The sequence below is a fragment of the Molothrus aeneus genome, chromosome 4 (assembly GCF_037042795.1).
Source record: "Molothrus aeneus isolate 106 chromosome 4, BPBGC_Maene_1.0, whole genome shotgun sequence".
Classification (NCBI taxonomy): Eukaryota; Metazoa; Chordata; class Aves; order Passeriformes; family Icteridae; genus Molothrus; species Molothrus aeneus.
In genome coordinates, this window is record NC_089649.1 from 67,805,250 (window position 1) to 67,825,418 (window position 20,169).

The 20,169-nt window shown below is 45.3% G+C and overlaps 2 protein-coding genes across 2 annotated transcripts in view; one reads left to right on the top strand and one right to left on the bottom strand.

Annotated features, from left to right (window-relative positions):
• Positions 1-420: 420 nt before the first annotated feature.
• On the top strand, positions 421-2,880 carry MRPL35 (mitochondrial ribosomal protein L35). Its single transcript, XM_066549157.1, has 4 exons — positions 421-460; positions 538-688; positions 2,165-2,309; positions 2,546-2,880. Exons 1-4 carry the CDS (start codon positions 421-423, stop codon positions 2,732-2,734), a joined length of 525 nt encoding a protein of 174 aa, XP_066405254.1. The 3' UTR covers positions 2,735-2,880.
• Positions 2,881-3,713: 833 nt separating this feature from the next.
• REEP1 (receptor accessory protein 1) overlaps positions 3,714-20,169 on the bottom strand; it is a 68,645-nt gene continuing 52,189 nt past the window's right edge. Inside the window, exons 8-10 of the mRNA XM_066548762.1 lie at positions 18,401-18,436; positions 9,631-9,770; positions 3,714-7,628 (exon numbers count right to left, since the gene is read on the bottom strand). Coding sequence (XP_066404859.1) covers positions 7,557-7,628; positions 9,631-9,770; positions 18,401-18,436 — 248 coding nt within the window. The 3' untranslated portion in view covers positions 3,714-7,556. The remainder of the gene's footprint in view (positions 7,629-9,630; positions 9,771-18,400; positions 18,437-20,169) is intronic.

The following is a 20,169-nucleotide window of genomic DNA, read 5'->3' on the forward strand; positions in this document are numbered from 1 at the left end:
CATTTTTATCTCATCCTTCAACTAGTCCGGCCAGATTTCCGAAGAGAAAAAAATCAGAATACACCAGTAATGTCCACAAGCAATGAGTTAAATCCACCTGGTGGGTTTTTTAGGAGACTTTAGTAACAAGCTTCAAACCCCCTGGGGCGGAGGGTCGGTGTGTGCCGGTCATTGAAGGTGACGGGTGTGAGGGGGGGAAGGAGCGGGAGCGGGGAGGACTCTGGGTGTGTGAGGGACACCGGCTCCGCTGCCGGATCCCGGCTCCGCTGCCGGATCCCGGCTCCGCTGCCGGATCCCGGCTCCGCTGCCGGATCCCGGCTCCGCTGCCGGATCCCGGCTCCGCTGCCGGATCCCGGCTCCGCTGCCGCCGCCGCCCCCGTGGGCGGGACGCGGCGCGGCCCCGCCCGGCGCAGCGTGACCATGGCGGCGGCGGCGGCGGCGGCCCGCGGGGCCCTGGTGGGTCGGTACCGGGGCGGTGTCGGGGCTGGGGCTGTCTGGCGGGGATGTTTGTGCTGAGGCTCTCCCGTGTCCCCGCAGGGATCCTGCGGCGCTGGGCCCCCCGTGCGCTCCCGCTCAGCGGCCACTTCGCCCGGTGCGTCGGGCACGGACCGGCCCCGGCCCCGCTCTGGACCCCGCGGCTGCTCGGCGAGAACCGGCCCCGGGCAGGGACCCTCTCGGTGCTCAGCAGGTGCGGCTGCGCGGCTTCTCCCTCGTGCGAAAAACCCTTAAAAGGGGTTTCAGTTTCTCTCTATATATTTTATATATCTTATATATATGTACCTAATGTATATTTTTATTTGCATACCTTACGTGTTTTAGATGTATTATATTGTTTCATATAAATATAAATAATTTGAAATACTAGACATTTAAAAGATATGTATATTTATAACTATATTTGATATGAAAATATATTTATACATAAATGTATTTAGGAGTATATATTTTGTCCCACTACATATGCATTACATAATGTGCAATATACTGTGAATTTATTCTGTATCCTATAACATATATAATTTATCATCATGTGTATTAATATTGTTAATGTAGTCTATGTTATATTTAATAATATGTAGTATTATATAACATATGCAATCTGTGTAGTATATATGTTGAAATTCCTCCATATGTATACATGGATATTGTAGATCATAGTTTGGAAAGGACCTCTAAGATCATCAAGTCCAACCCTTACCCCAGCACTGCCAAGGCCAGCACTAAATCGTGTCCTCAAGTGCCACATCTGCACAGATTTTACATCCCTCCAAGGATGGAGACTTGTCCATTGCCCTGCACAGCCTGTTCAGTGCTTGACAACTCCTTCTGTGAAGAAAGTTTTCCCTAGAGTCAATCTAAACCTCTCCTCGCAAAATTTTCTCTTGTCCTGTTTGTTTCTTGGGAGAATAGACTGACCCCATTCCCCATATAGATAATAGATAGATAGATAGATAGATAGATAGATAGATAGATAGATAGATAGATAGATAGATAGATAGACCCCATTCCCCATATAGATATAAAATAGATAGATAGATAGATAGATAGATAGATAGATAGATAGATAGATAGACAGACAGACAGACAAACACATGTATAATATATAAACCACAGTCTGACACTCTTGGGCACCTTTTCATTTTACAATGGGTCTGTGTTAGCCCCAAATCCTCCCACTTTAGTCACCATTAGTGCTTGAAGCAGGAGATAAATTAGGATAATCTTTGCAGCCATATTTTACAATTAGTGTGGTAATAACTGCTGCTTCTCTTGCTGCTGGTGGGTGTTGGACTAGATGATTTACAAGGCCCCTTCCAACTCAAACTATTTTGTGACTAATATTCTAAAAGTAATTTCTGAATCCAAGTAACAGCTGAATATTGGCTTCTGAGTGTTTGACTGCTTTTAGTAGATTTAAAATGTGCTCTGTGTGAAATAATAAATTTGAGTTGAATTTTGACAAGAGTCCAGCCCTGCCATTGGTATTCTACACCCATTAGATGCTGTGCTGTAATATTGGAGGAGTCCTTGTTACCCTTCAATCAAGCCACAGCTCTTCTGATCTCTGTGTGTGTGATAAAGGCAGGGATTTCTTTTAGAAAAAAGTGTTTCATTCCTGTTCTGTTTCCCTCTTCATTTTGGGGTTGGTCTGGTTTTTTTTTAGTGTCACACCTCTACTTCCAAGTTTACTCCAGCAGCCAGCAAGGACCCTCACCTACTGCAGCCTACGGAAAGGAAAGAGGAAAAGTGTGAAATCTGTGGTCAAAAGGTTCCTTCGGCTGCACAACGGCCTCTGGGTGAGGAGAAAGGTGAGATTTTCTGGATAATGAGAGCCTGTTCTTTACAGTCAGAGTAAAGTGTAATTGTTCTCCTTCTCTTGGAGGGCAGTGGCTGCATGGAAGTTAAAAAAAGCTCTGTAGAGAGACTCCCATTTTCCCAAAGTGAGGGATTTATCCAGGTTTGCTGAGCAGTGTGGCTGTGTTTGTGCATTTGCAGTGACCTACTAAGAAATGGGGGTTTTTTGGTGTGTGTTTTCTCCTGACAGTCTGGTTATAAGAAGAAGCTGTGGAAGAAGTCAGCTGCCAGGAAGAGGCGTTTGAGGGAGTTGGTGCTGTGCACCAGGACACAGTGTAAGCTCCTGGATAAAATGACCACTTCCTTCTGGAAAAGAAGGACCTGGTACGTTGATGACCCCTACCAGAAGTACCACGACCGCACAAACCTTCGTGTGTAAATCTGGGCTTTGCACATCTCTGGTCGTGTGGCATGGTCTGGGTGTTGGAACATGCATCTGTACTGCCTGTACTTTTTAAAATAAACATCTGAGCAGAACTATGGGAATCAATGCCCACAATAAAGGAATACTCGAATTTGTCTTCATCTGCTGTTTGTTTTACTTAGCAGAGGTCAGGGAGGTCACCTACACATTCTGATGTCTGGTGGTTTCCTGTGATTGTCTGTCATGGAGGAATACACTAAACAGCACTAAAAGTGAATAATTCAACATACTTAATCTTATTTTTTAAAATAAATATGTTTAAATATCCCCAGAATCTATTTTTCTGTATCCATACTAAGTGGTGGCTCCACTTAGTATGGATCCAGACTAAATGGAGTCTTCTGGGGAAGGGGAAAAAGGAGAGCAGGGTCCATCTTAGCATTGTTGCCTGTCACAATAGTACACTATTGCCTTGTGTCCATGCTAGAAGGTGCAGAGAGGAAAAAAACCCCAAACCAGAGTTTCATGCTGGTTTTATAACTGATTTTAAAATGTATTGGCCACCAGCTTTCATTACAGGACTCACATTTTGTGTCCTCTGATGGTTTTTGAGTAGTAGAATCTATTTTTTGTGTCCTGCACAACATCCTCAAGCAGACAAGTCAGAGTAATTTCTTGTTCATTTTTCCTTTAAGTCTAAATAGACCTCATACTGCACATTCCTGGTCACACATGAATGGAACAACCACAAGGGTTTATCATGGGATCTCTTTGGAGTGAGCAGATCAACCAGACCCTTTTTTTGCTAAGGCTTGGATCAGTTGTTTTCTCTACAAAGCTGATACTCCAGAAAGTGTATGAAAGCAGTACTTTAAAGCATTCCCTGGTCCCCCATTTTTGAGCAGAGTCCCTGGTCATCAGCCCCAGAGCTGCCTGTATAGCAGAGGTGGTTTGCTGTACAAGGCTGTAGCATTTCAATGAATTCACTAGTTACTCAGAGTGTTCAGTAGCTGTATTTTGTTCTTTTTTCCAGTTCATGATACAGAAAGTTCTGAAGGACATGCAGCACTTAGTGAATACATCTATATACAGTCAGCCAGAATTCAGATAAAAATAATACAGCAATCAAAGTGATTATTCTGGCCTGCCAGATACATTGAACAGACTAAAGATGTTTGGTTTTGTTTTTTGTTCTTTTTTTTTTAATAAAGAAAAGATTAAGACTTTATTCAAGATGTATATCAAGCAGTATAACAAAACCAGCAAAACATCAGCCTTTGGAATTCTGTTGGTAATGGCTGTCCTTGTGAGGCATCGAGTGTACCTTTTCTACCCATCACAGGAAAGAAATCACACCAAGTGCACAATTATGAGCCTTAAATAGTTTGTCTAAACGCAAATCCCGATGTGTTCTCTGCTAGTTCAAATGTGCTGGATGCAAAACAGGAACCTGAAACTAACAGCAAAAGGGAGACTGTGGGTGAGGAGCACAAGGGTTCATCACGACACGAGGACTCGCCAGCAGCCAGAGGCAGCAGGTTGTTTACAGGAGAAGCGTTGTCTCCAAGCAGCTTTCTCCCTCCTAGCAGGAATAAATTGCCTGATTCTCTTCCCTTCTGTGCTGGGTTTGCACTTCCACGAGGTTTTTAGGTTGATTCATTCCAGGGTGACAGGGACACACGTGAAGTCTGTCTTGTTATAGGTGGGATCCTGATTCAGCAGTTGGTGACTGCTGGAGCTGTGCTGATGCTGACCCCTATGGCAGGAGAGGAGGCACAGAGGGGAGCACTGGGCTGCTCCAGGCTTATTTCTTCATAACTGCATGATTTTATGTAAATTGGGGAGGTCATTCACAGGCCTGTTTACCACAGACCACCTCCAGCTGCAGTTTCTCTCCCCTCAGCCTCAATTTTATGTGATTAAAATAATGCAGGTTTCACTGGAGCCTTGAGCTGGGTAAAGGCTGTTTCCTTGGGCTGGCCTGTTCTCTTCAGAGTTCCACTCTCTCAGCCCTCTCTGAGACATCAGGACGTGCTGCCTGCCCTACAGGACTGATGGTAGGGGCCAGCTGCCTGAAAGGCCCCAAAACTGGGCTTTTTAAATTGAGCCAGATCCGCTATTTTAAACCATCAGCTGAAAGATTGCTTGATTTTAGGAGGGGAGATCTGGAAGTGCTCAACCAGCCTGCACACCCAGAGCTGGAGCAGGAAGGGAGCTGAGAACTGCTCCTTTCCAACACATGCCTAGAAAGCATCCATCCATCCATCCATCCATCCATCCATCCATCCATCCATCCATCCATCCATCCATCCATCCATCCATCCATCCATCCATCCATCCATCCATCTCTCCTGCACACCCCGGTTTGCCAGGAGGGGTCAGCAGCAGCTCAGGAAGGGGAGAATCACCGAACCGGACTCGCTCATTGCCAGAGGCTCCAGAGAAAGGCTGGAACAAAAGACTTCAGGGGCGGTGTTTATCCGGAATGAGCACAGCAGCTGTGACACCGAGCTGACAGGCTGGGGACAGCCCCTGTAAACAACCTGTGCGAGGAAGGTGAGGAATCAAAGCGAGTGGCTGCTCTCGTCTGTACAGGGCACTGGAGCACAAGGAGCACGAGTGCACGAGGTCAGGCATTCACATTTCTGTCTATCTATATGCAAATATACAGCTCCGTTGATAATACAGTTTTTCTTTTCCAGAGATATGAAAAGGTTTATTTTTCTCATTTATACAGTGAATGTTTTGAGAGATATAAGGCAACTCCCTTGTCAACATTTCACCTCAGCACTTAAGAAATGCTAAACAGTCAAGTTTACAGTAAAACAGCAGATTAGACGCACATTAAATAGTTTTAGTGAGAATCAATGTTAATACAGCGTGGCTGAGATTAGAACTTGTCAGATGTTATGCAGCTCTATGTTGTTGGGGTTATTTGGCATAATTGAGTGCAAACTTGTCAGCTTCTTTTTTATCTTACAGCAGCCCATTGCATAGCAGGGAAGCATGGCTTGCTTGCAACAGGATTTTATTTTCTGCTAACAGTGCAGGCAGTTTTCCTATTTCTTTTTAATGTTAGCCAAAAGAAATCAAATAAACTCTAAAGCTGCTTAGAACTAAAATACATTAGCTTATCTTCTCAAAGCTTTTGCTGAGTATCTTCCAAGGACCAACTCTTCTGTAACTGCTCTTTAGACAGGTTTGTTTGGGGATTTTTTTTAGTTTACTTTCTGAAGAATTTTTCAAAATTTGCAAAATATGACTGAATCAGCACATGGAAATAAAATTCTCATGTAATGAGGCCAAATACTGTGGCAGACACAGGAAACACCTGCTTGATTTTCCATTTCCTAGCCAGGTCAGATAAACATTTCTGTGTGCATATAATTTATTTCTTTCTGCCCAACACATGTAGGAAGCTGTGGGGGTGACCTCAGGGACCCACCAGATGGGCAGCTGGGATATGGATGCACACCTGGCAGAGAAATGGTTTCAAAGGCCACTTCAGAGTTATCTGTGAGCCTGGCACACTCCAGCTGGCTTTTGGCACCCTGGGCTGCTGCACCTGAGCCAGATGAACAGTGACATCATGGAGCCCCTGTGCTGATCCACTGGTGATGGCACATCCTACATAATGCTAAATCCTTTTCTAGTCTATGTGACAGGTCCAAGAGCAAACACAAAGGGTCACGTAATTAACTTATGTGTGAATCTCACATGCTCAACACTTACAAGAGACACCAACTTGAAGCACAAATACACAAACCCTACCATGTCTTCCTCTTCTTTTATATTTCCCATTTATATGTGGATACAAATAAACCACTCCATCTGGTTCTTGTGGTTCTAACCAAACTCCATGCTACAGGAGAAACTCCGGGCTTCAAAAAGCAGCTCAGACCCAGCACTCTCCTCTGCTCATGCAAGCAGAACAGCAGCTCCTCAGCAGCAGAGCAGAGTGCTGGGACTAGCACTGTTGCAGCAGGGAAGAAAGGTGTCTCTTCCCCTGGAAATGCATCACTAAAGCAATTCTAATTTCTGTTGCTGCAACTTGCTCAAGCCTGGCTTGCTCACACTTTAAAACTCGCAGTAGAACATTGGCCACAAGTGGTGGGATTTAGTTCTTCTATACATCATTTTCCACAAAATACTCTCCTGGCTCAGGCTGATTGAAATTAGGACTCCCCCTTCATTACATCATTGAAACAATTTTTTTTCTCTTGCACATCACTTCCTCATCCTCTGTAAGTGGTTTTGTCTCTGTGGGTTTAGCACAATGGTTTTCTCAGAACATGTGATTTACTTGCAGAAAAACTCAGTTGCAGCTCAGCTTTCTCTAACAAATCTTGGACATTTTGTACAGTCAAAGTACTTTGACATTTGTTACATCATTCACAGTCTTGAGGAGGAAGGGAGGAAAGAGAAATCCATGGGTTCTGCAAATCCACTTCATCCATGATAAAGCCATAAATAAATACACTGTCAATGTAGCATCATGAGTAACTGATTATTGTTGTTTCCTCTGGGCATTCACAGAGCAAGAGCTATGCAGACACAAATGAAACTGTAAATGTACACTGTGGGTGGGTGCACATTCTGCAAACCAAACCAGGACCCCTCACCTGCAGGTGCCTGCCAGACTGTCCTACCCACAGCAGGGACAAACACCAGCAGAGTGCCACAGAAGGACGTGGAGAGAGGAGGAGAAAGGCCATGTCTACAGTGCTGTACATCAAAGCACATCCATCCCACTGCTGCTTCCTAGGTTATGAACAAGTAGCTCTTTAAGGCAGAAGAGAGACATTCTGTGGATCTTGGTGCTATTGGCTCATTGCACTCACATTGTTTCAGTGGCAGAGGACGAGGTACTTTTCTTCCTGAAGCGAGGTCTAAGAGTCCTAGGCGGTGCCTGCAGAGAAACGAGACAAAACTTCAGAGGCATAGTAGGAAACATCTTTTTCTTCCTTACAACACACCCATCTTTGGGGGACCTCTGTGAATAGGATCCCATTCCACTCATGAAATAATGCAGAAGTTTTGGTCCTGAAGATCAATGAATGGCCAGGTGAGGACTAAATCTCTTTAAGAAACCTGTTGTACACCCAGGTGTAATTAACACGTTCCTCTCTGGTTCTTGATTAGAGGTGTGGCTAACGACTGCTAATAACTCAACAGTTGGAAGAGCCAGGTCAAACTGGTGCCATTTACAGCAGCTCATGAATCTAGAGATGAAACAGGTGACAGGGAGCCAGCTCTGGTGTCTCCCAGCCCTTCCTGCCCTGTCCAACCCATCCACAGCTCCTCGGAGGGTACAGCTCATGGCATTACAAAGCTGAAGGGTTTCCCAAGATGGGACGCACAAGGACTGTAATTCTCATGAGGCAGAACTCCTTAAAATCACCCTCTTGCTTGGGAAAGAGGCCAGACAATATCTGTTGAAATTATTTTAGAACCCAGCTATTGGAATTCTGCCTCGTAGTCAGCTGGTGCAGAGGTTTTATAAGGAGCCTTGACTACCCAGGAGGAGGCAGACCAACTCCAGGAATTTGGTTTCCTGTGGTTAACCCTGTTCTCCAGACTCAGACAGACATTAGGCCAGCCAACAAATGAAAGAAAAAGCCCTAATCTGCTGTGCCTACTTCTCTCCGAAGAGTTCTGGAGAGGCATTGTGTCTCATGAGCTTCACAACAAGAAATGGTTATCAGATATTTTACCAGGACATGGATTCTCAGTGTGGAGGCCTGTCACTGCATCAAGTAACACTGCAAGGTGTGGTAGGATCTTCTATTCCATTGACATAAACATCCAAAGCCTTGCTTTCTTAATAGCCATTAACCCATATTTACCTGCTAGGGCCTGACAGGACCAAAGCAAGGACTTTTCTTTTTTCAGGACTTTCAAACCCAAGACCATGCCCTGTTTCTGCATTGCCATGATGCAGCAATGTATAACTATTCATGTAGACAAGGGACAGCAGCACGGTGAGGTTTTGTTTAGATTACACCTAAATCTCCATTTTTTCTAGCTTGACCATAAACCCAAGTAGTTTCTCCAGAGATGAGATTAATCCAACACTTCACCCCATCTTCCAAGCCTGAAATCTTCCAAGGCTGAAATGCAGGTCCCTGCAGTGAATCCCCACCAGCACAGCAGATCTGGATGGGATCTGGAGCAGAGGGGAGAGCAAAGCTGCTGTGTAGAGCAGCAATGGATCCCACACCACACCTGACTCCACAGCTGCTCAGAGGAGCTCTGTGTGAACCAGCAGCCCAGGGACACAGCCAGACAACTAGAGCAGCACCTCCTGCAGCCTGGGAGAAGGCTGCTCTTGGGGAAACCAGGTGGCTCTTAAAGCAAAGCTGTCATTAACTGCACAGCCAAGGCCCTTAAATGGGGCATGAACAGCTCTGCCTCCTTTGGGCGGCCACTGGACAGCTCTGGGAGTAGCTGGAGAGGCTGCACCTTTCCATGGCTGGAACAGAGTAGCCCAGACTTTGGTGACAGCCCCCACAGGTAGGACAGCCCAGCAGAAGGGATTGCAGCTGCTGGCCAAACCACACAGCTCTGCTCCCTCACACTGAGCCAAGGGAAGGACTTGGGAGGCAACAAACTCAGCTTCCCACAGGTGGAGATGTCAGCTGCTGGCTGTGCCTCCATCCACCCTGCCCAGATCTGCAAGGAGTCTGCCTACAGCATCTCCCACAGAGGTTTTATTTCCTCCATAAGGAAATGTTGCTAAAATTTTGGCAAATCAGAGCAAGGTCTGCATTTCCTTTAGTTCTTTTGTTCCCATGAAGCAACTTAAAGTGTATTTAGTGAGTTTAGACCAAAGAGAGGTGTTTGTTCAGTTGAAGATTCCAGCTGAAGAATCAAGGAATGTCATAGAAGGAGTCTTGACAGTATGGAAGTACCTCAAGGGGTGGATCCTTCTTTTTGGGCCTTTTGTTCGTGGATGCACAATCGTTCTCTTCATCATCTGAGAACACTGAGCCTTTTGTTTCACAGTTTGTCTCAGGTGGCTTCTCATACCTAATGTCCACACTTAATTCACCTGTTTAACACAGCCATTTGCAGCCTAAATGTGAAGACAGGGGATGAGGAAATCAGTGATGGTTTGATTCACACAAAGGTCACTCACTGCAAAGCCATGCATCTTCCAGGGATTAATAGGCAGAAGAGTCACACATCACACTCTAACAATAGCAGCTGTGGGATTAGAAATCAGTAGGCTCTTGTTTATAAAGCCACGATAAAGTCTATTTTGATTATTTTACACAGAATTGAGACTAAATTCACAGCTTTTGATGTTTGGGAGGTTTACACTAGAAAGAAATTTTTTGTTTGTTTGCTCAGGGATAAATAAAATAACTGATTTCTTGAATTGCTGGTTCCATCCATAGCTCCTGCATCTACTGCTTCTTCTAGAAGACTCCAAATGGGTGTTGAAGTCCTCTGGTAAGCACAGAGAGAGTTGCCTGGGATGCAGAAATAGGAAACAGCAGCACTTACTGACTTGAAACTGAGAGTGGTCAAGGCAAGCCTTGTGGTCAAGTGGTCAAGGTCAGGTCAAGACTCAGTCTGAGATCCACCGAAGTTCTCAAAAAGCTTCACCAGGCACTGAATGGACCCTCATCAAGTGGGTGTGCTGCTGGAAAACCAGTGCAGGGAAAAGTGTCTCTTCTCTCACTCTGGAGTAAGTGTGGTGGTGGAGCACTGGCTCTGCTGATGTTCCTGAAGGCAGTTTAGGGCCTCATAACTTCAAACCACAAACACTTGGTGGTTCTTACCCTTGTAACTTATGGCACACTCTTTGTGGGACTGGTTGTGCTACACAACACAATCCATTTGCTGCCTAAATACACACAGTAAATTTTTAATGAACAGCCCAAAGCAAGAGGTACAGAAGAGGAAAGTCAACATGACCAAGTTTCTTGCTCTCCATGGTTTCTTACCAGCAGGGCTGGAGGTTTCTCTGGAGGTTTTAATTGTTTTGCTGGATGTTTAATTGAGAAGGCTTTTTTTATTCCAAAACATGGGAGGAGGGGAACTATTTGCTGTTGAAGTGGCACTAATCAGAATTACTGGGTCTATACTTCGTTGCATGAACATACATAGAAATAATGCTCTGTTCTTCTTGTCTCAGCCTGACTGTAAGAGTCTGCTGGACCAAAGACTGAAACCAAAGAGGATTCTTAAACATCTAATACTTACTAATCCCTTTTGATTCTTAAAGCCCAAAAGAACTGAATTCTTCGACAGCTCTTCCAGTTGGGTAACAGACAGAGGGGAAATGATTTGGCCACAACAACACCACAAGTCATGAGCAGGTCACTGGGGCTCCCCCCAGTGCCAGATTAAAGTCAGCAGCTAATCACTCTCAGCCCACAGGATGCAGCTGCTGCTCGAGACAGCAGCCTGTGCACACCATCCTCTGCCCACTGACCCTGTGCTTCTACCCCTTTATCACCATCACATGGGCAGGCTGGAAAACACCACTGCAGGTTTGCAGGAAGAGCTGGAAGTTGACTTTTTCCCCAGCTGTACTGAAGATGTTGATAAGCATGTTGCAGAGAGGCCCAGGATAATGCTGAAATGTTTTTATTCTGTGTAGGACTGTAGTGTGAACACTGCACTGTGGGCAGGATTAAATGTTCTCTAGACCACATGGCAGAAGAGTACAGGAATGTTTTGGTTTACTATTTTATCCCTCCACTTGGGAAGTGATCTACCCAGGAGCAGCCTGGCTTAGACCCTCTCTTGGCTGTGGAAGCTGTTCTTTGCTGCCTGCCTAAGCCAAATCAAAATTTAGTCAAGTTTAGTAGAAGTGGCTCAGAACTTCTTTTAATGGCCTCACTGAGGTTGGCACAGTGGCCCAACAACACAGTTCCAGCCATGTGCCACTGAGAGCAGAAAGGGGCTTTCACCAGGGAAAAAGGGCTTGGAAAGGGACAGGATGGAGGGGTGTTGGAGACCCAGAGCTGAGGTGGTCAGTGACCAGAGTGAGGAGACACTGGCTGCTGAGGCTGAGGGAACAGAATCATGACAATGTGCCATGCTGCCATTCTACAACCAGCCAGTCCATGGAAAAGGAGCCAGAAGGAGCTGTCAGCCTGACAATGCTTCTGTGAATCCCATAGTTTTGCAGCACACAGTGATGTCACCTCCACAGCAAGCACAGTCTCCTGCAGGTTTTCCATTCTCCCCATCAGTCCAAGCATCACATCCATGTCCTGAAGCTGCTTCCATGAAGATCAAGAGAAGAGCTCAGCCTCCAAGCTGGTGCATGCTGCTTTGATCCCTGCAGCTGAGAGGTCTGTAAAGCTCACTGGAAGTTGGGCTCATGCCCTTTTCTTCCCTGCTCCACATCATTGTGAGTGGGACACTGAAAACCACCCAAATGGGAACCAGTTTAGCTTCAGCCTCACTGAACTGGAAGAAGGAAGATGGGCTCAGCCAGACTTTTCCAACACTTTTCTGGCCATGGATGAGAAAAGATCTTTAATACACACATCACTTTCCTTCAGACCTGGAACAAGAAGGGAGGACTCCCTGCCCATCCTGCCTTGGGAAGGACATCTGTATTGTGAGAAAGCCAAGCTCATATTGATCTGCCAGGCTTTGGGTGCCAGCCTTTGTCCCACATTTGTGGAAGCATTCTGCTGTTGTGGGATGGCAGAGAACTCATCTCCAAAAAGCAGCTGCTGTGTGAGCCCCAGCTCTGAAATTGCTATTTTTTGTGAATATGGTGATGATATGATAGAAAACGGATTTTCTGACACCAAGAGAGTGAGTGAGTAAAAATGTAAAGCAGGGGTTAATCAGAAGAACAAACATACATGTGAGGAACCGCTGAGAAAGGAGATGGAGGTTTAAAGTGAATGAAAGCCTTCTGGGACACCAAGGGTTGTTACCAGAGAAGGTAAAGATTGAGGAGCTAAACATACTGTTAGGGCTGGAGCGTGTATTTTGAGGACAGCGCTTGGCCTTGGGTGACCTTCTGTGTGTTTGTAAGAGCCATTTTTATGATCTGAGGCTGTGGGGCCTCAGGTCACTATCAGATATCCCCAGAGCAGCAGAGTCAGCAGATTGTGCTGCTCCAGGAACAGCCAACAAGCCCAGGGACTGCCACAGCCAGGAGGTGGCTGTGTAAAAACATGGATCATACACCAGACCTTTGCCCTGGCCCTGCTGGGCAGACTCTCACTGCCCATCCCAGGCTGGGCTGTGCTTTAGGTGTCTCCACCTGTTACATTTATGGCTCCACAGCTTTGTGTGGAGGGGCTGAATTGCTGCAGAAGTGGGAAATGGGCTGGTGTTCCAGGACTGAAGCTGCTGCTGCCTCTTGCAAACACCTTTTCAGTGCACAGACCAGATTACACTCCTCTCTCCACTAAAGCAAGACAGAATCTGACTGTAAACAGTCTAAGGGAACAGATTATTCCAGTTAATTCCCTTAATTCCAGTTCCTATCGTTCCATCATAATTCCTCCCAAGGGAACTGGTACGACCAACCAATTGTGTGGGAAGCCCTGAAAATGGGCACATTTCAAGGTAAAGCAGACATTTGAGTGCTCTGCAGAGTTGGGATCTGAGCTGTTAATGCACCTCAGGGAACAACCCAGCATGGAGCAGGAAATGTAGGGCCAGATCAGCACAACCTTTCATCTCTATGGTTCAACAAGGGTAAGAAATTTCACTTGCAAAACTATTTCTACAGCAATATCTGGGATTGAGCAGTGTGTGCTGGTTCAGCAATCACTTTGGTTCAGACTCTGGTCCATGCTACCATGTAAATCTGTACCAAATTCCTTTGGATTTTCTTGACAACAGAAGTCAGGACCTGGCTTAAGTGAACAAATGACTTTGATCTAGATCCTCTGAAAAATCTGGACACTTAAGTACAGTTACAGTGAGAATCAGGCAACTTTGACATTGGACCTCCCCTTACTTTGCCAGGCACAATATTTCTTTCTCCCATCACTTGAATTCCTCAGGAGCAATGGGGAAAACCACAGTCACAGACTACACAAACCAAGAGTGATGTGTTGCATTATTGTAATGGAAGGTAAAGTCACTCCAAAGTTAAGCCTTTCCAGGGCATCATTCATACAAAGAGGTTTGCACACCACTGAATAAGCACAGGAGAACAGATATTTATTCTACGATGGCCATCAGCTTCTTTCCCCTGCAACAAAGATAAATTCACCATCATTTCCAAAAGACATTGACCCAAGTCCTGTACTTCCCCAGCAGTTTTCATTGCCAAACCAAGGAGTTAGGAGCAGCCAACTACACCAGCACACACTGCCCAGGAGCCACCAAACAGAGGCAGACATCCTTTCCAAAGCTGGAGTCAAATGCAACCAAAGCAAACAAGCCTAATTACATCAACAAAGTCATCCGTTAATGAAAACACATCCCACAAATGAGCGAGTTGTTAAGTGCTAGTCTACTCCAAACACCTCAGAGGAAAATTCATGCAATCTGTAACACTTACATCAGAGTCCCATAATATTTACATAGAGAAAAAGAAAGAATAAACTGTTAGGAGAAAACATTTGGGTGCAGAGGGGGAAGGAACATTGTTTCAGAACACAGAAATATTCATCTTTGCTTTTATCAGATCTTTCATTCAGCTGAAGTTTATTAAACAATAATTAATGTTTTCACTTTCTGCTGGTACAATGCAAATGTGCTTAAAAACTACTGATTTTCTGTGATTTTTTTCCTTCCCTGAAGTAACCAAAATACATCTGAAACTATTTTTAAATCTCAAAAAGAAAATCACAATTTGCTATTCATAAATACCAGCGCAAAGGGATGCAAACCAGCCCTGTAAAAATTTGCGTCAGTGTTTAGTAAAGGGAAATTTTAAGGAACAAAATGCCTAGAGCCACAGAAAATTGCTGTTTGTTCTTTAAGTTCAGTAAGGTTAAAAAAAATCCTCAGAATAAGAGCTGGAAGCAAAACTGGCTAAGAACCAAAATAAAACCACCTACACCATTTAATTGAATTAGTTCAGAGATGTACAATCAGCCCCCTTGACATAAAGTCAATTAGTGTTTTTAAAGCACTTTCCACTGTAATAACTCATGTGCACTTCTGAGCACACCACAAAGGAGGGGTTAGATTCAGTAATAGACCAACGAGGTGATTTATTTAAAGCACAATTAAGTGGATGTCCCATTGAGGTCCTTGGTGACCTGCACTGATGGCTGGGTGTGATCTGTCACCTTGTGGAGCACAACCCTGCAGTGCACACCCAAACCAGAGCCATTCATCACAAATGTCCCTGCACATTTCTTACACTGCCTAAGGCTTCTCATCACCATTTTTGTATTAAATGCCCCCTCAAATACTTGCAGTCCCAACAATTCTCCTGATATACAGCTGATTCTTCAATTCATGAGAGATATATTTATTCTCTGCAAGAATTAAAATGGTTTCTCCCTCTCAACCATGCCCCAGGTCTTTGCAACCTAAGAGACATTAGTTGAGAGAACACCACCAAACATAATTTTGTTACTTCTTAAATGCTGGTCCCAAGCAAGATTGTTTAATATTGAGCAGCCTTTAAGCATTTGCCAGGCACTGCCAAAAGACAAACAGATATCCCTGGAGATTTTCACTCTGTCCTCTCTGAAAGGGAAAAGGAGCTCTTACATAATTGTACCATTGCTCCTGAACGCTGCAGCCTGACTTTCCACAGAACACAAAGGAGAGAAATCAGAAACTTGGGTTAAAACCTGGAGGGAGTTCCACCAGCAAAGGCCTGGCCAGGAACAAAAGCAAGAGGAGCTGGCATAGGAGCTGTCAAAAAGATGTGCTGGAGTGCATCTGTCAAACAGGCTTGTGGTTTAATGAAGCTGCCCAGGGCAGAGGAGGATGAATGTCCTGAATTGCATCCATGTTTTGTCATGTGCAGACTGTGAGGCCAGTGGGAGTGATCCAAATGGGCAGGAAAGGGCTCTCCTGTGGAGCCAACAGCTTCAGCACAGAGAATCTCATCAGTGCTGACAGGGACAGACCTGCCCCAGAGCAGAGGGGCCCATCATCTCCCTGGGGTGGTGTTCACAGGGGTCCCAGGACGAGGGAAGAGATGAGAATCTTGACTCCATGTTTCAGAAGCTGATTTATTATTTTATGATATATATTGTAAGGAAATGATATATTAAAACTATACTAAAAGAATAGAAGAAAGGATTTCATCAGAAGGCTAGCAAGGAATAGAAAAGAATGATAATAAAATTCTGTGACTGACCAGAGAGTCTGCAACAGCTGGACTGTGATTGGCCATTAATTAAAAACAACCACATGAGACCAATCAAAGATGCACCTGTTGCATTCCACAGCAGCACATAATTATTGTTTGCATTTTGTTTCTGAGGCCTCTCAGCTTCTCAGGAAAAAAAATCCTCTCAAAAGGATTTCTCATAAAATATGTCTGTGACAGCACCCAGCCCAGCACCAGTGCTGAGAGGGACAGTCCTGCCTCAGAGCAGAGGAGCCCATCAGCACCCAGCCCAGCACCCCTGACAGGGACAGCTGCAGCTCAGGGGGCTCAGCCTGGCCTTCAGGCTCTGCAGAAATGCACACTCCATGGCACCTGCAAGGTGCCATCCTCCTGACCCCTTCTCTCAGGGTATCATCTAGGGAGAAGAATGCTTGGACTTTTGCCCCACCAGCCTGTGCTCTCCTAAGAGCTGAGGAGGTTTCTGGGAGTCAGAGAGTGAAATAATGGAGTTTTACCTACAAGTTTCACCACAAGAGTGAAATAATGGAGTTTCACCTATTTACAATAATAGAGTTTTACCTGCAAGAGCATTAATGCAACTGTTCCTGCCAAAAAAGACTGCACCAAGGCTCTAAAGCAGCTTTTAATATCCCTGCTTGAGGAAAGACTTGACTATCTGCCCATTTAGATCATAAACTCTTTGGAAATGAGAGCTGTTAATGAAGGACTCTGAAATTGGCTGCAGTAAAGTTTGCACCAGGAGAAGATGAGTGCCAATAGCTCAAGGCAACTTAGCCCTAGCTAAACAAAATTAGATTCTTTCCTCCCCCAGCTTTTTGTGGCACTGAAAAATGTTCACATGACGTAGTCAGCTCTCCAAAGCTACCAAAGATGCACTTACAAAGGAGCATTTTAATGGCAGGCCACTGTCTGAGAGTGCATTAATGCATCTATTGCCTGGGAGACAGAGAAAGGGCAGCCTGTGGAGACAGAATGAACCCTCTATGACACAGAGCCTTGGCACATCCCTACTGACATGTTCTATGCTGGAGAGGGGGCAGGAATAGTAAAACAAGCCAATGTGAAAAACAGGGTATGCAATTTCAACAAGACTCAAATTACTTTGGGCCCACTTCATAAACATATTAGACTGATTGCTGCTTTAGCATCATTAAAAGACTTCCCTAAGATTACCTCATGACTTTTAAGCCCATAAGGATTCAGTGATTCTTTTTATAAACAACCCTTTGAAGTCAAATCCATAAAATAGGTTTAGGCTAAAATTAGAGGAGTTCTAATAAAATGCCCTGTGAATACAAGTGTTGTTTCAACAGATACCATCCTAAACATGTTTCCTTGTCCTGCACAATGGCACACTCTGCCAGAAAAGGAGGGGTAACAAATCAAATATGAGGGAGGGTTTGCCACCCAGGCAGGGTGCAAGGAGGCTGTGCCAGGCTGGAACCATCAGGCTCCAAGCACCAGCACTGCACAGGGCTCTGGCATCAGCTTCAGGGCTCTGGGAAGGCACAGGCTGCAGCACTGTGATCCTTTAGTCCTTCTGCTGCTGTCTCCAGGTTGATTAGTGTGCAAAATACACAAAAAGCACATGAGATGAGAAGAAAAGGAGTTACAAAGGTTTTTTTGCTTCCACCAACATGAGACACTGGCAGTCTGTATTTCTTTTTTCTCCCCAGACAAGCTGCTTGGCAGTCCCATCCTCTGGCATGCCCAAATTGGAGTTCTCCCACTCCTTTCATCTGTCACTGGGAAAAAAATGCAGAAGTGACATGTCTGGGCTCTTAGCAACCCAGCTAACTGGCACAACACTGAAAAGACCACCAGCAGCTAAACCATTCACTGCTCTCCACGTTTGTAAACACAATAAATGCTGGGGACAGTGGGGACATTTTTCAAAAGTGCTTCTGCCAGAGACTGAATCAGGGAGAGTCAGTTCAAGCCTACTTTGTCTTACCAGGCTCTGCTGCTGGGATTTGCTACATACCCTGCTCACCCCAAACACAAATGTCCCCTCCACCAATGGAGAAACATGTGCCAATCCTTAGGGAACACAGCAAAACAGGGCTGGGCCTGGTGAGGTTTTGCTCTTGCTGCATTCCCAGTGGATTTACACCAGCACTAGGGGCAGAGGAGTTACACTGCACAGCAAGGACATGGCCCATCCTCTAGAAGAGAAAGGAACGAAGTTTTTCTCCAGAGGAACAATCCCCATCCTTGGGTAACACAGGTCAGTATGGTGAGAAGCACTGAGATTCTTGCCATGAGCACACACACACAGCTCCCAAACCCACTCACAGCCTGGCTCTTCCCCCCTGGTGTTAGGAAACCCAGTGAGCAAGAGCATCAGGAGCAAGCCAGGCTGGGGGATGCTGCCATGCCCAAAAGGGATGCATGGATACCAGGAGAACAGGAAATCCAGCACTCACCTCTGAGGAGTCGGCACACCGAGCAACACGTGCACACTGGAAGAGGAGCTGAGAGTTAGGAACTCATTGGGGAAGCCACTCACTCTTAGAAAACACCTGGCACCACTTTGAAGGGCACTTCAAGGCCCTGGTGTACACAGGGAGATGAGCAGCATGGAGCACAGACTCAGGAATGTGCCTCATCCCAGGCTGTGTCCATATGGGTGCTAAGGATGGGGTTAGATACAACTCCCTGGTGCTGTTCTCAGATCACTGAACAGAAGGAACTCCTGAGTGGAGGGATCTGGGAGTGTGGGTAAGCAATGGGAGCATGGATGCATAACCCAGTTAAAAAAGGCTGTATGATAACAAACACAGAGTGCAATACTGGGGTTTGTAAGGCTGTGTGCCTGGATTCTTCCAGCAGATTTAGAATTCTTGTAGAGGTCTACAAGAATTCTAGAATCTACAAGAAGGCTGCTGCAACCACTGACACAGCCTCTAAAGAAATCTATCCACACATCCCTGATCTTCCTAAACCAGGAGAGTCCTACAGGAATTAATATCCTGATGGAATTGCCATAAGAATGAAAGCAGCCAAGGGCATTGCATTGCACCCCTCACTGAAAGCAGGTGGTTCATAACTGTTCATGAACATGTGTGAAGTTTACAGCTTCATCTTGAGCACAGTTTGTGTTCCAGGAAACAGCCTAAATTTCCAGTTGGAGCCTTTCAATTTAATGCTCACAGTGGCATCAATGACTCCACATTAAAGAAAGTTATTGAAGAAGAAAAGGTTTTGAGTTCTGTGTGATTTTTTTTTTTTAGTTATGATTATCCTGCACTGGAGACACTGGAAGTTCTTCTATAGTTTCACAGTCATTTTAAAGCAGCACCATTGAGAGCAGATGTCTCACTGTCTCTTGCACTCTGGCCTCCACCTCCTTGTCCCATTGCTGATGTCTGTGCTGCTGCTCTCCACTGGATCTGACCCAGGTCAAGAGCAGCTTGGAAGCAAGGGATAACATTTAACTTGAACCAATTCCTTGACTGGGGTCAGCATGTAAAAATAGGATTTAAATGTATCCAAAGGAAAAGAGATGGGCCAGAGTGAAGCAGCTGGGTTACAGCTTTTAGTGGGAGTGCTGCCTCACATAGGTTGGAAGCTGCTGTGAAACTCTGGGCTTCCTCAAGAGATCTACTGTGGGTTCAGCCTCTGATCTCACACAGAAGGAAGCTGATCACAGTTTTTTTGACAGTTTATTCTCTGGGAGTTCAGACAACATATATCTGGGGTGCTCTCACACATCTTTCTGGTTGATGGGGACTGAATACCCAAACACATCCTGACTGCTGATGTTCCCCCACCTTTGTTCTGTATTGCAAAGCCTTTGGTCGTTCAGCACAACACCAAAAAACCAGCTTTGATTCTCTCCTGCTCAGAGGAATGGAGAGTATGAGAAAGCACACTGTCCATTCCTGCTTTGAAATCATTCCAGATAAGAATGATCTTAGCCTGGGACAAGCTAAGCAGAAAGAGCTCTGGGTTTGGGCAATACAGAGGGTGGCTGCATTGTTTGTGATCCTCTGCCCCAGGCAGCATCAGCTCTGCACACTGACTGTCCTCTGATGCAACACAAATTAAGGTAATGCTGTAAGGTTAAGAAGTGCAAAAGCTCCTGTTAATAAAGACAGGTCTGTATGTGAATTGTTACTGGGCATTTGCCAGAACAACAGGATTCCCTTGAAAAATATTTAGAAATATTGTTCTGGAATTTATACTTTTCCAT

Bases quoted from the DNA above. Each gene is read 5' to 3' on its own strand.
- MRPL35 (XM_066549157.1), top strand. From the start codon at position 421: ATGGCGGCGGCGGCGGCGGCGGCCCGCGGGGCCCTGGTGG. The intron at 461-537 runs GTCGGTACCGGG...GTGTCCCCGCAG, and splicing joins GGCCCGCGGGGCCCTGGTGG to GGATCCTGCGGCGCTGGGCC. The intron at 689-2,164 runs GTGCGGCTGCGC...GTTTTTTTTTAG, and splicing joins ACCCTCTCGGTGCTCAGCAG to TGTCACACCTCTACTTCCAA.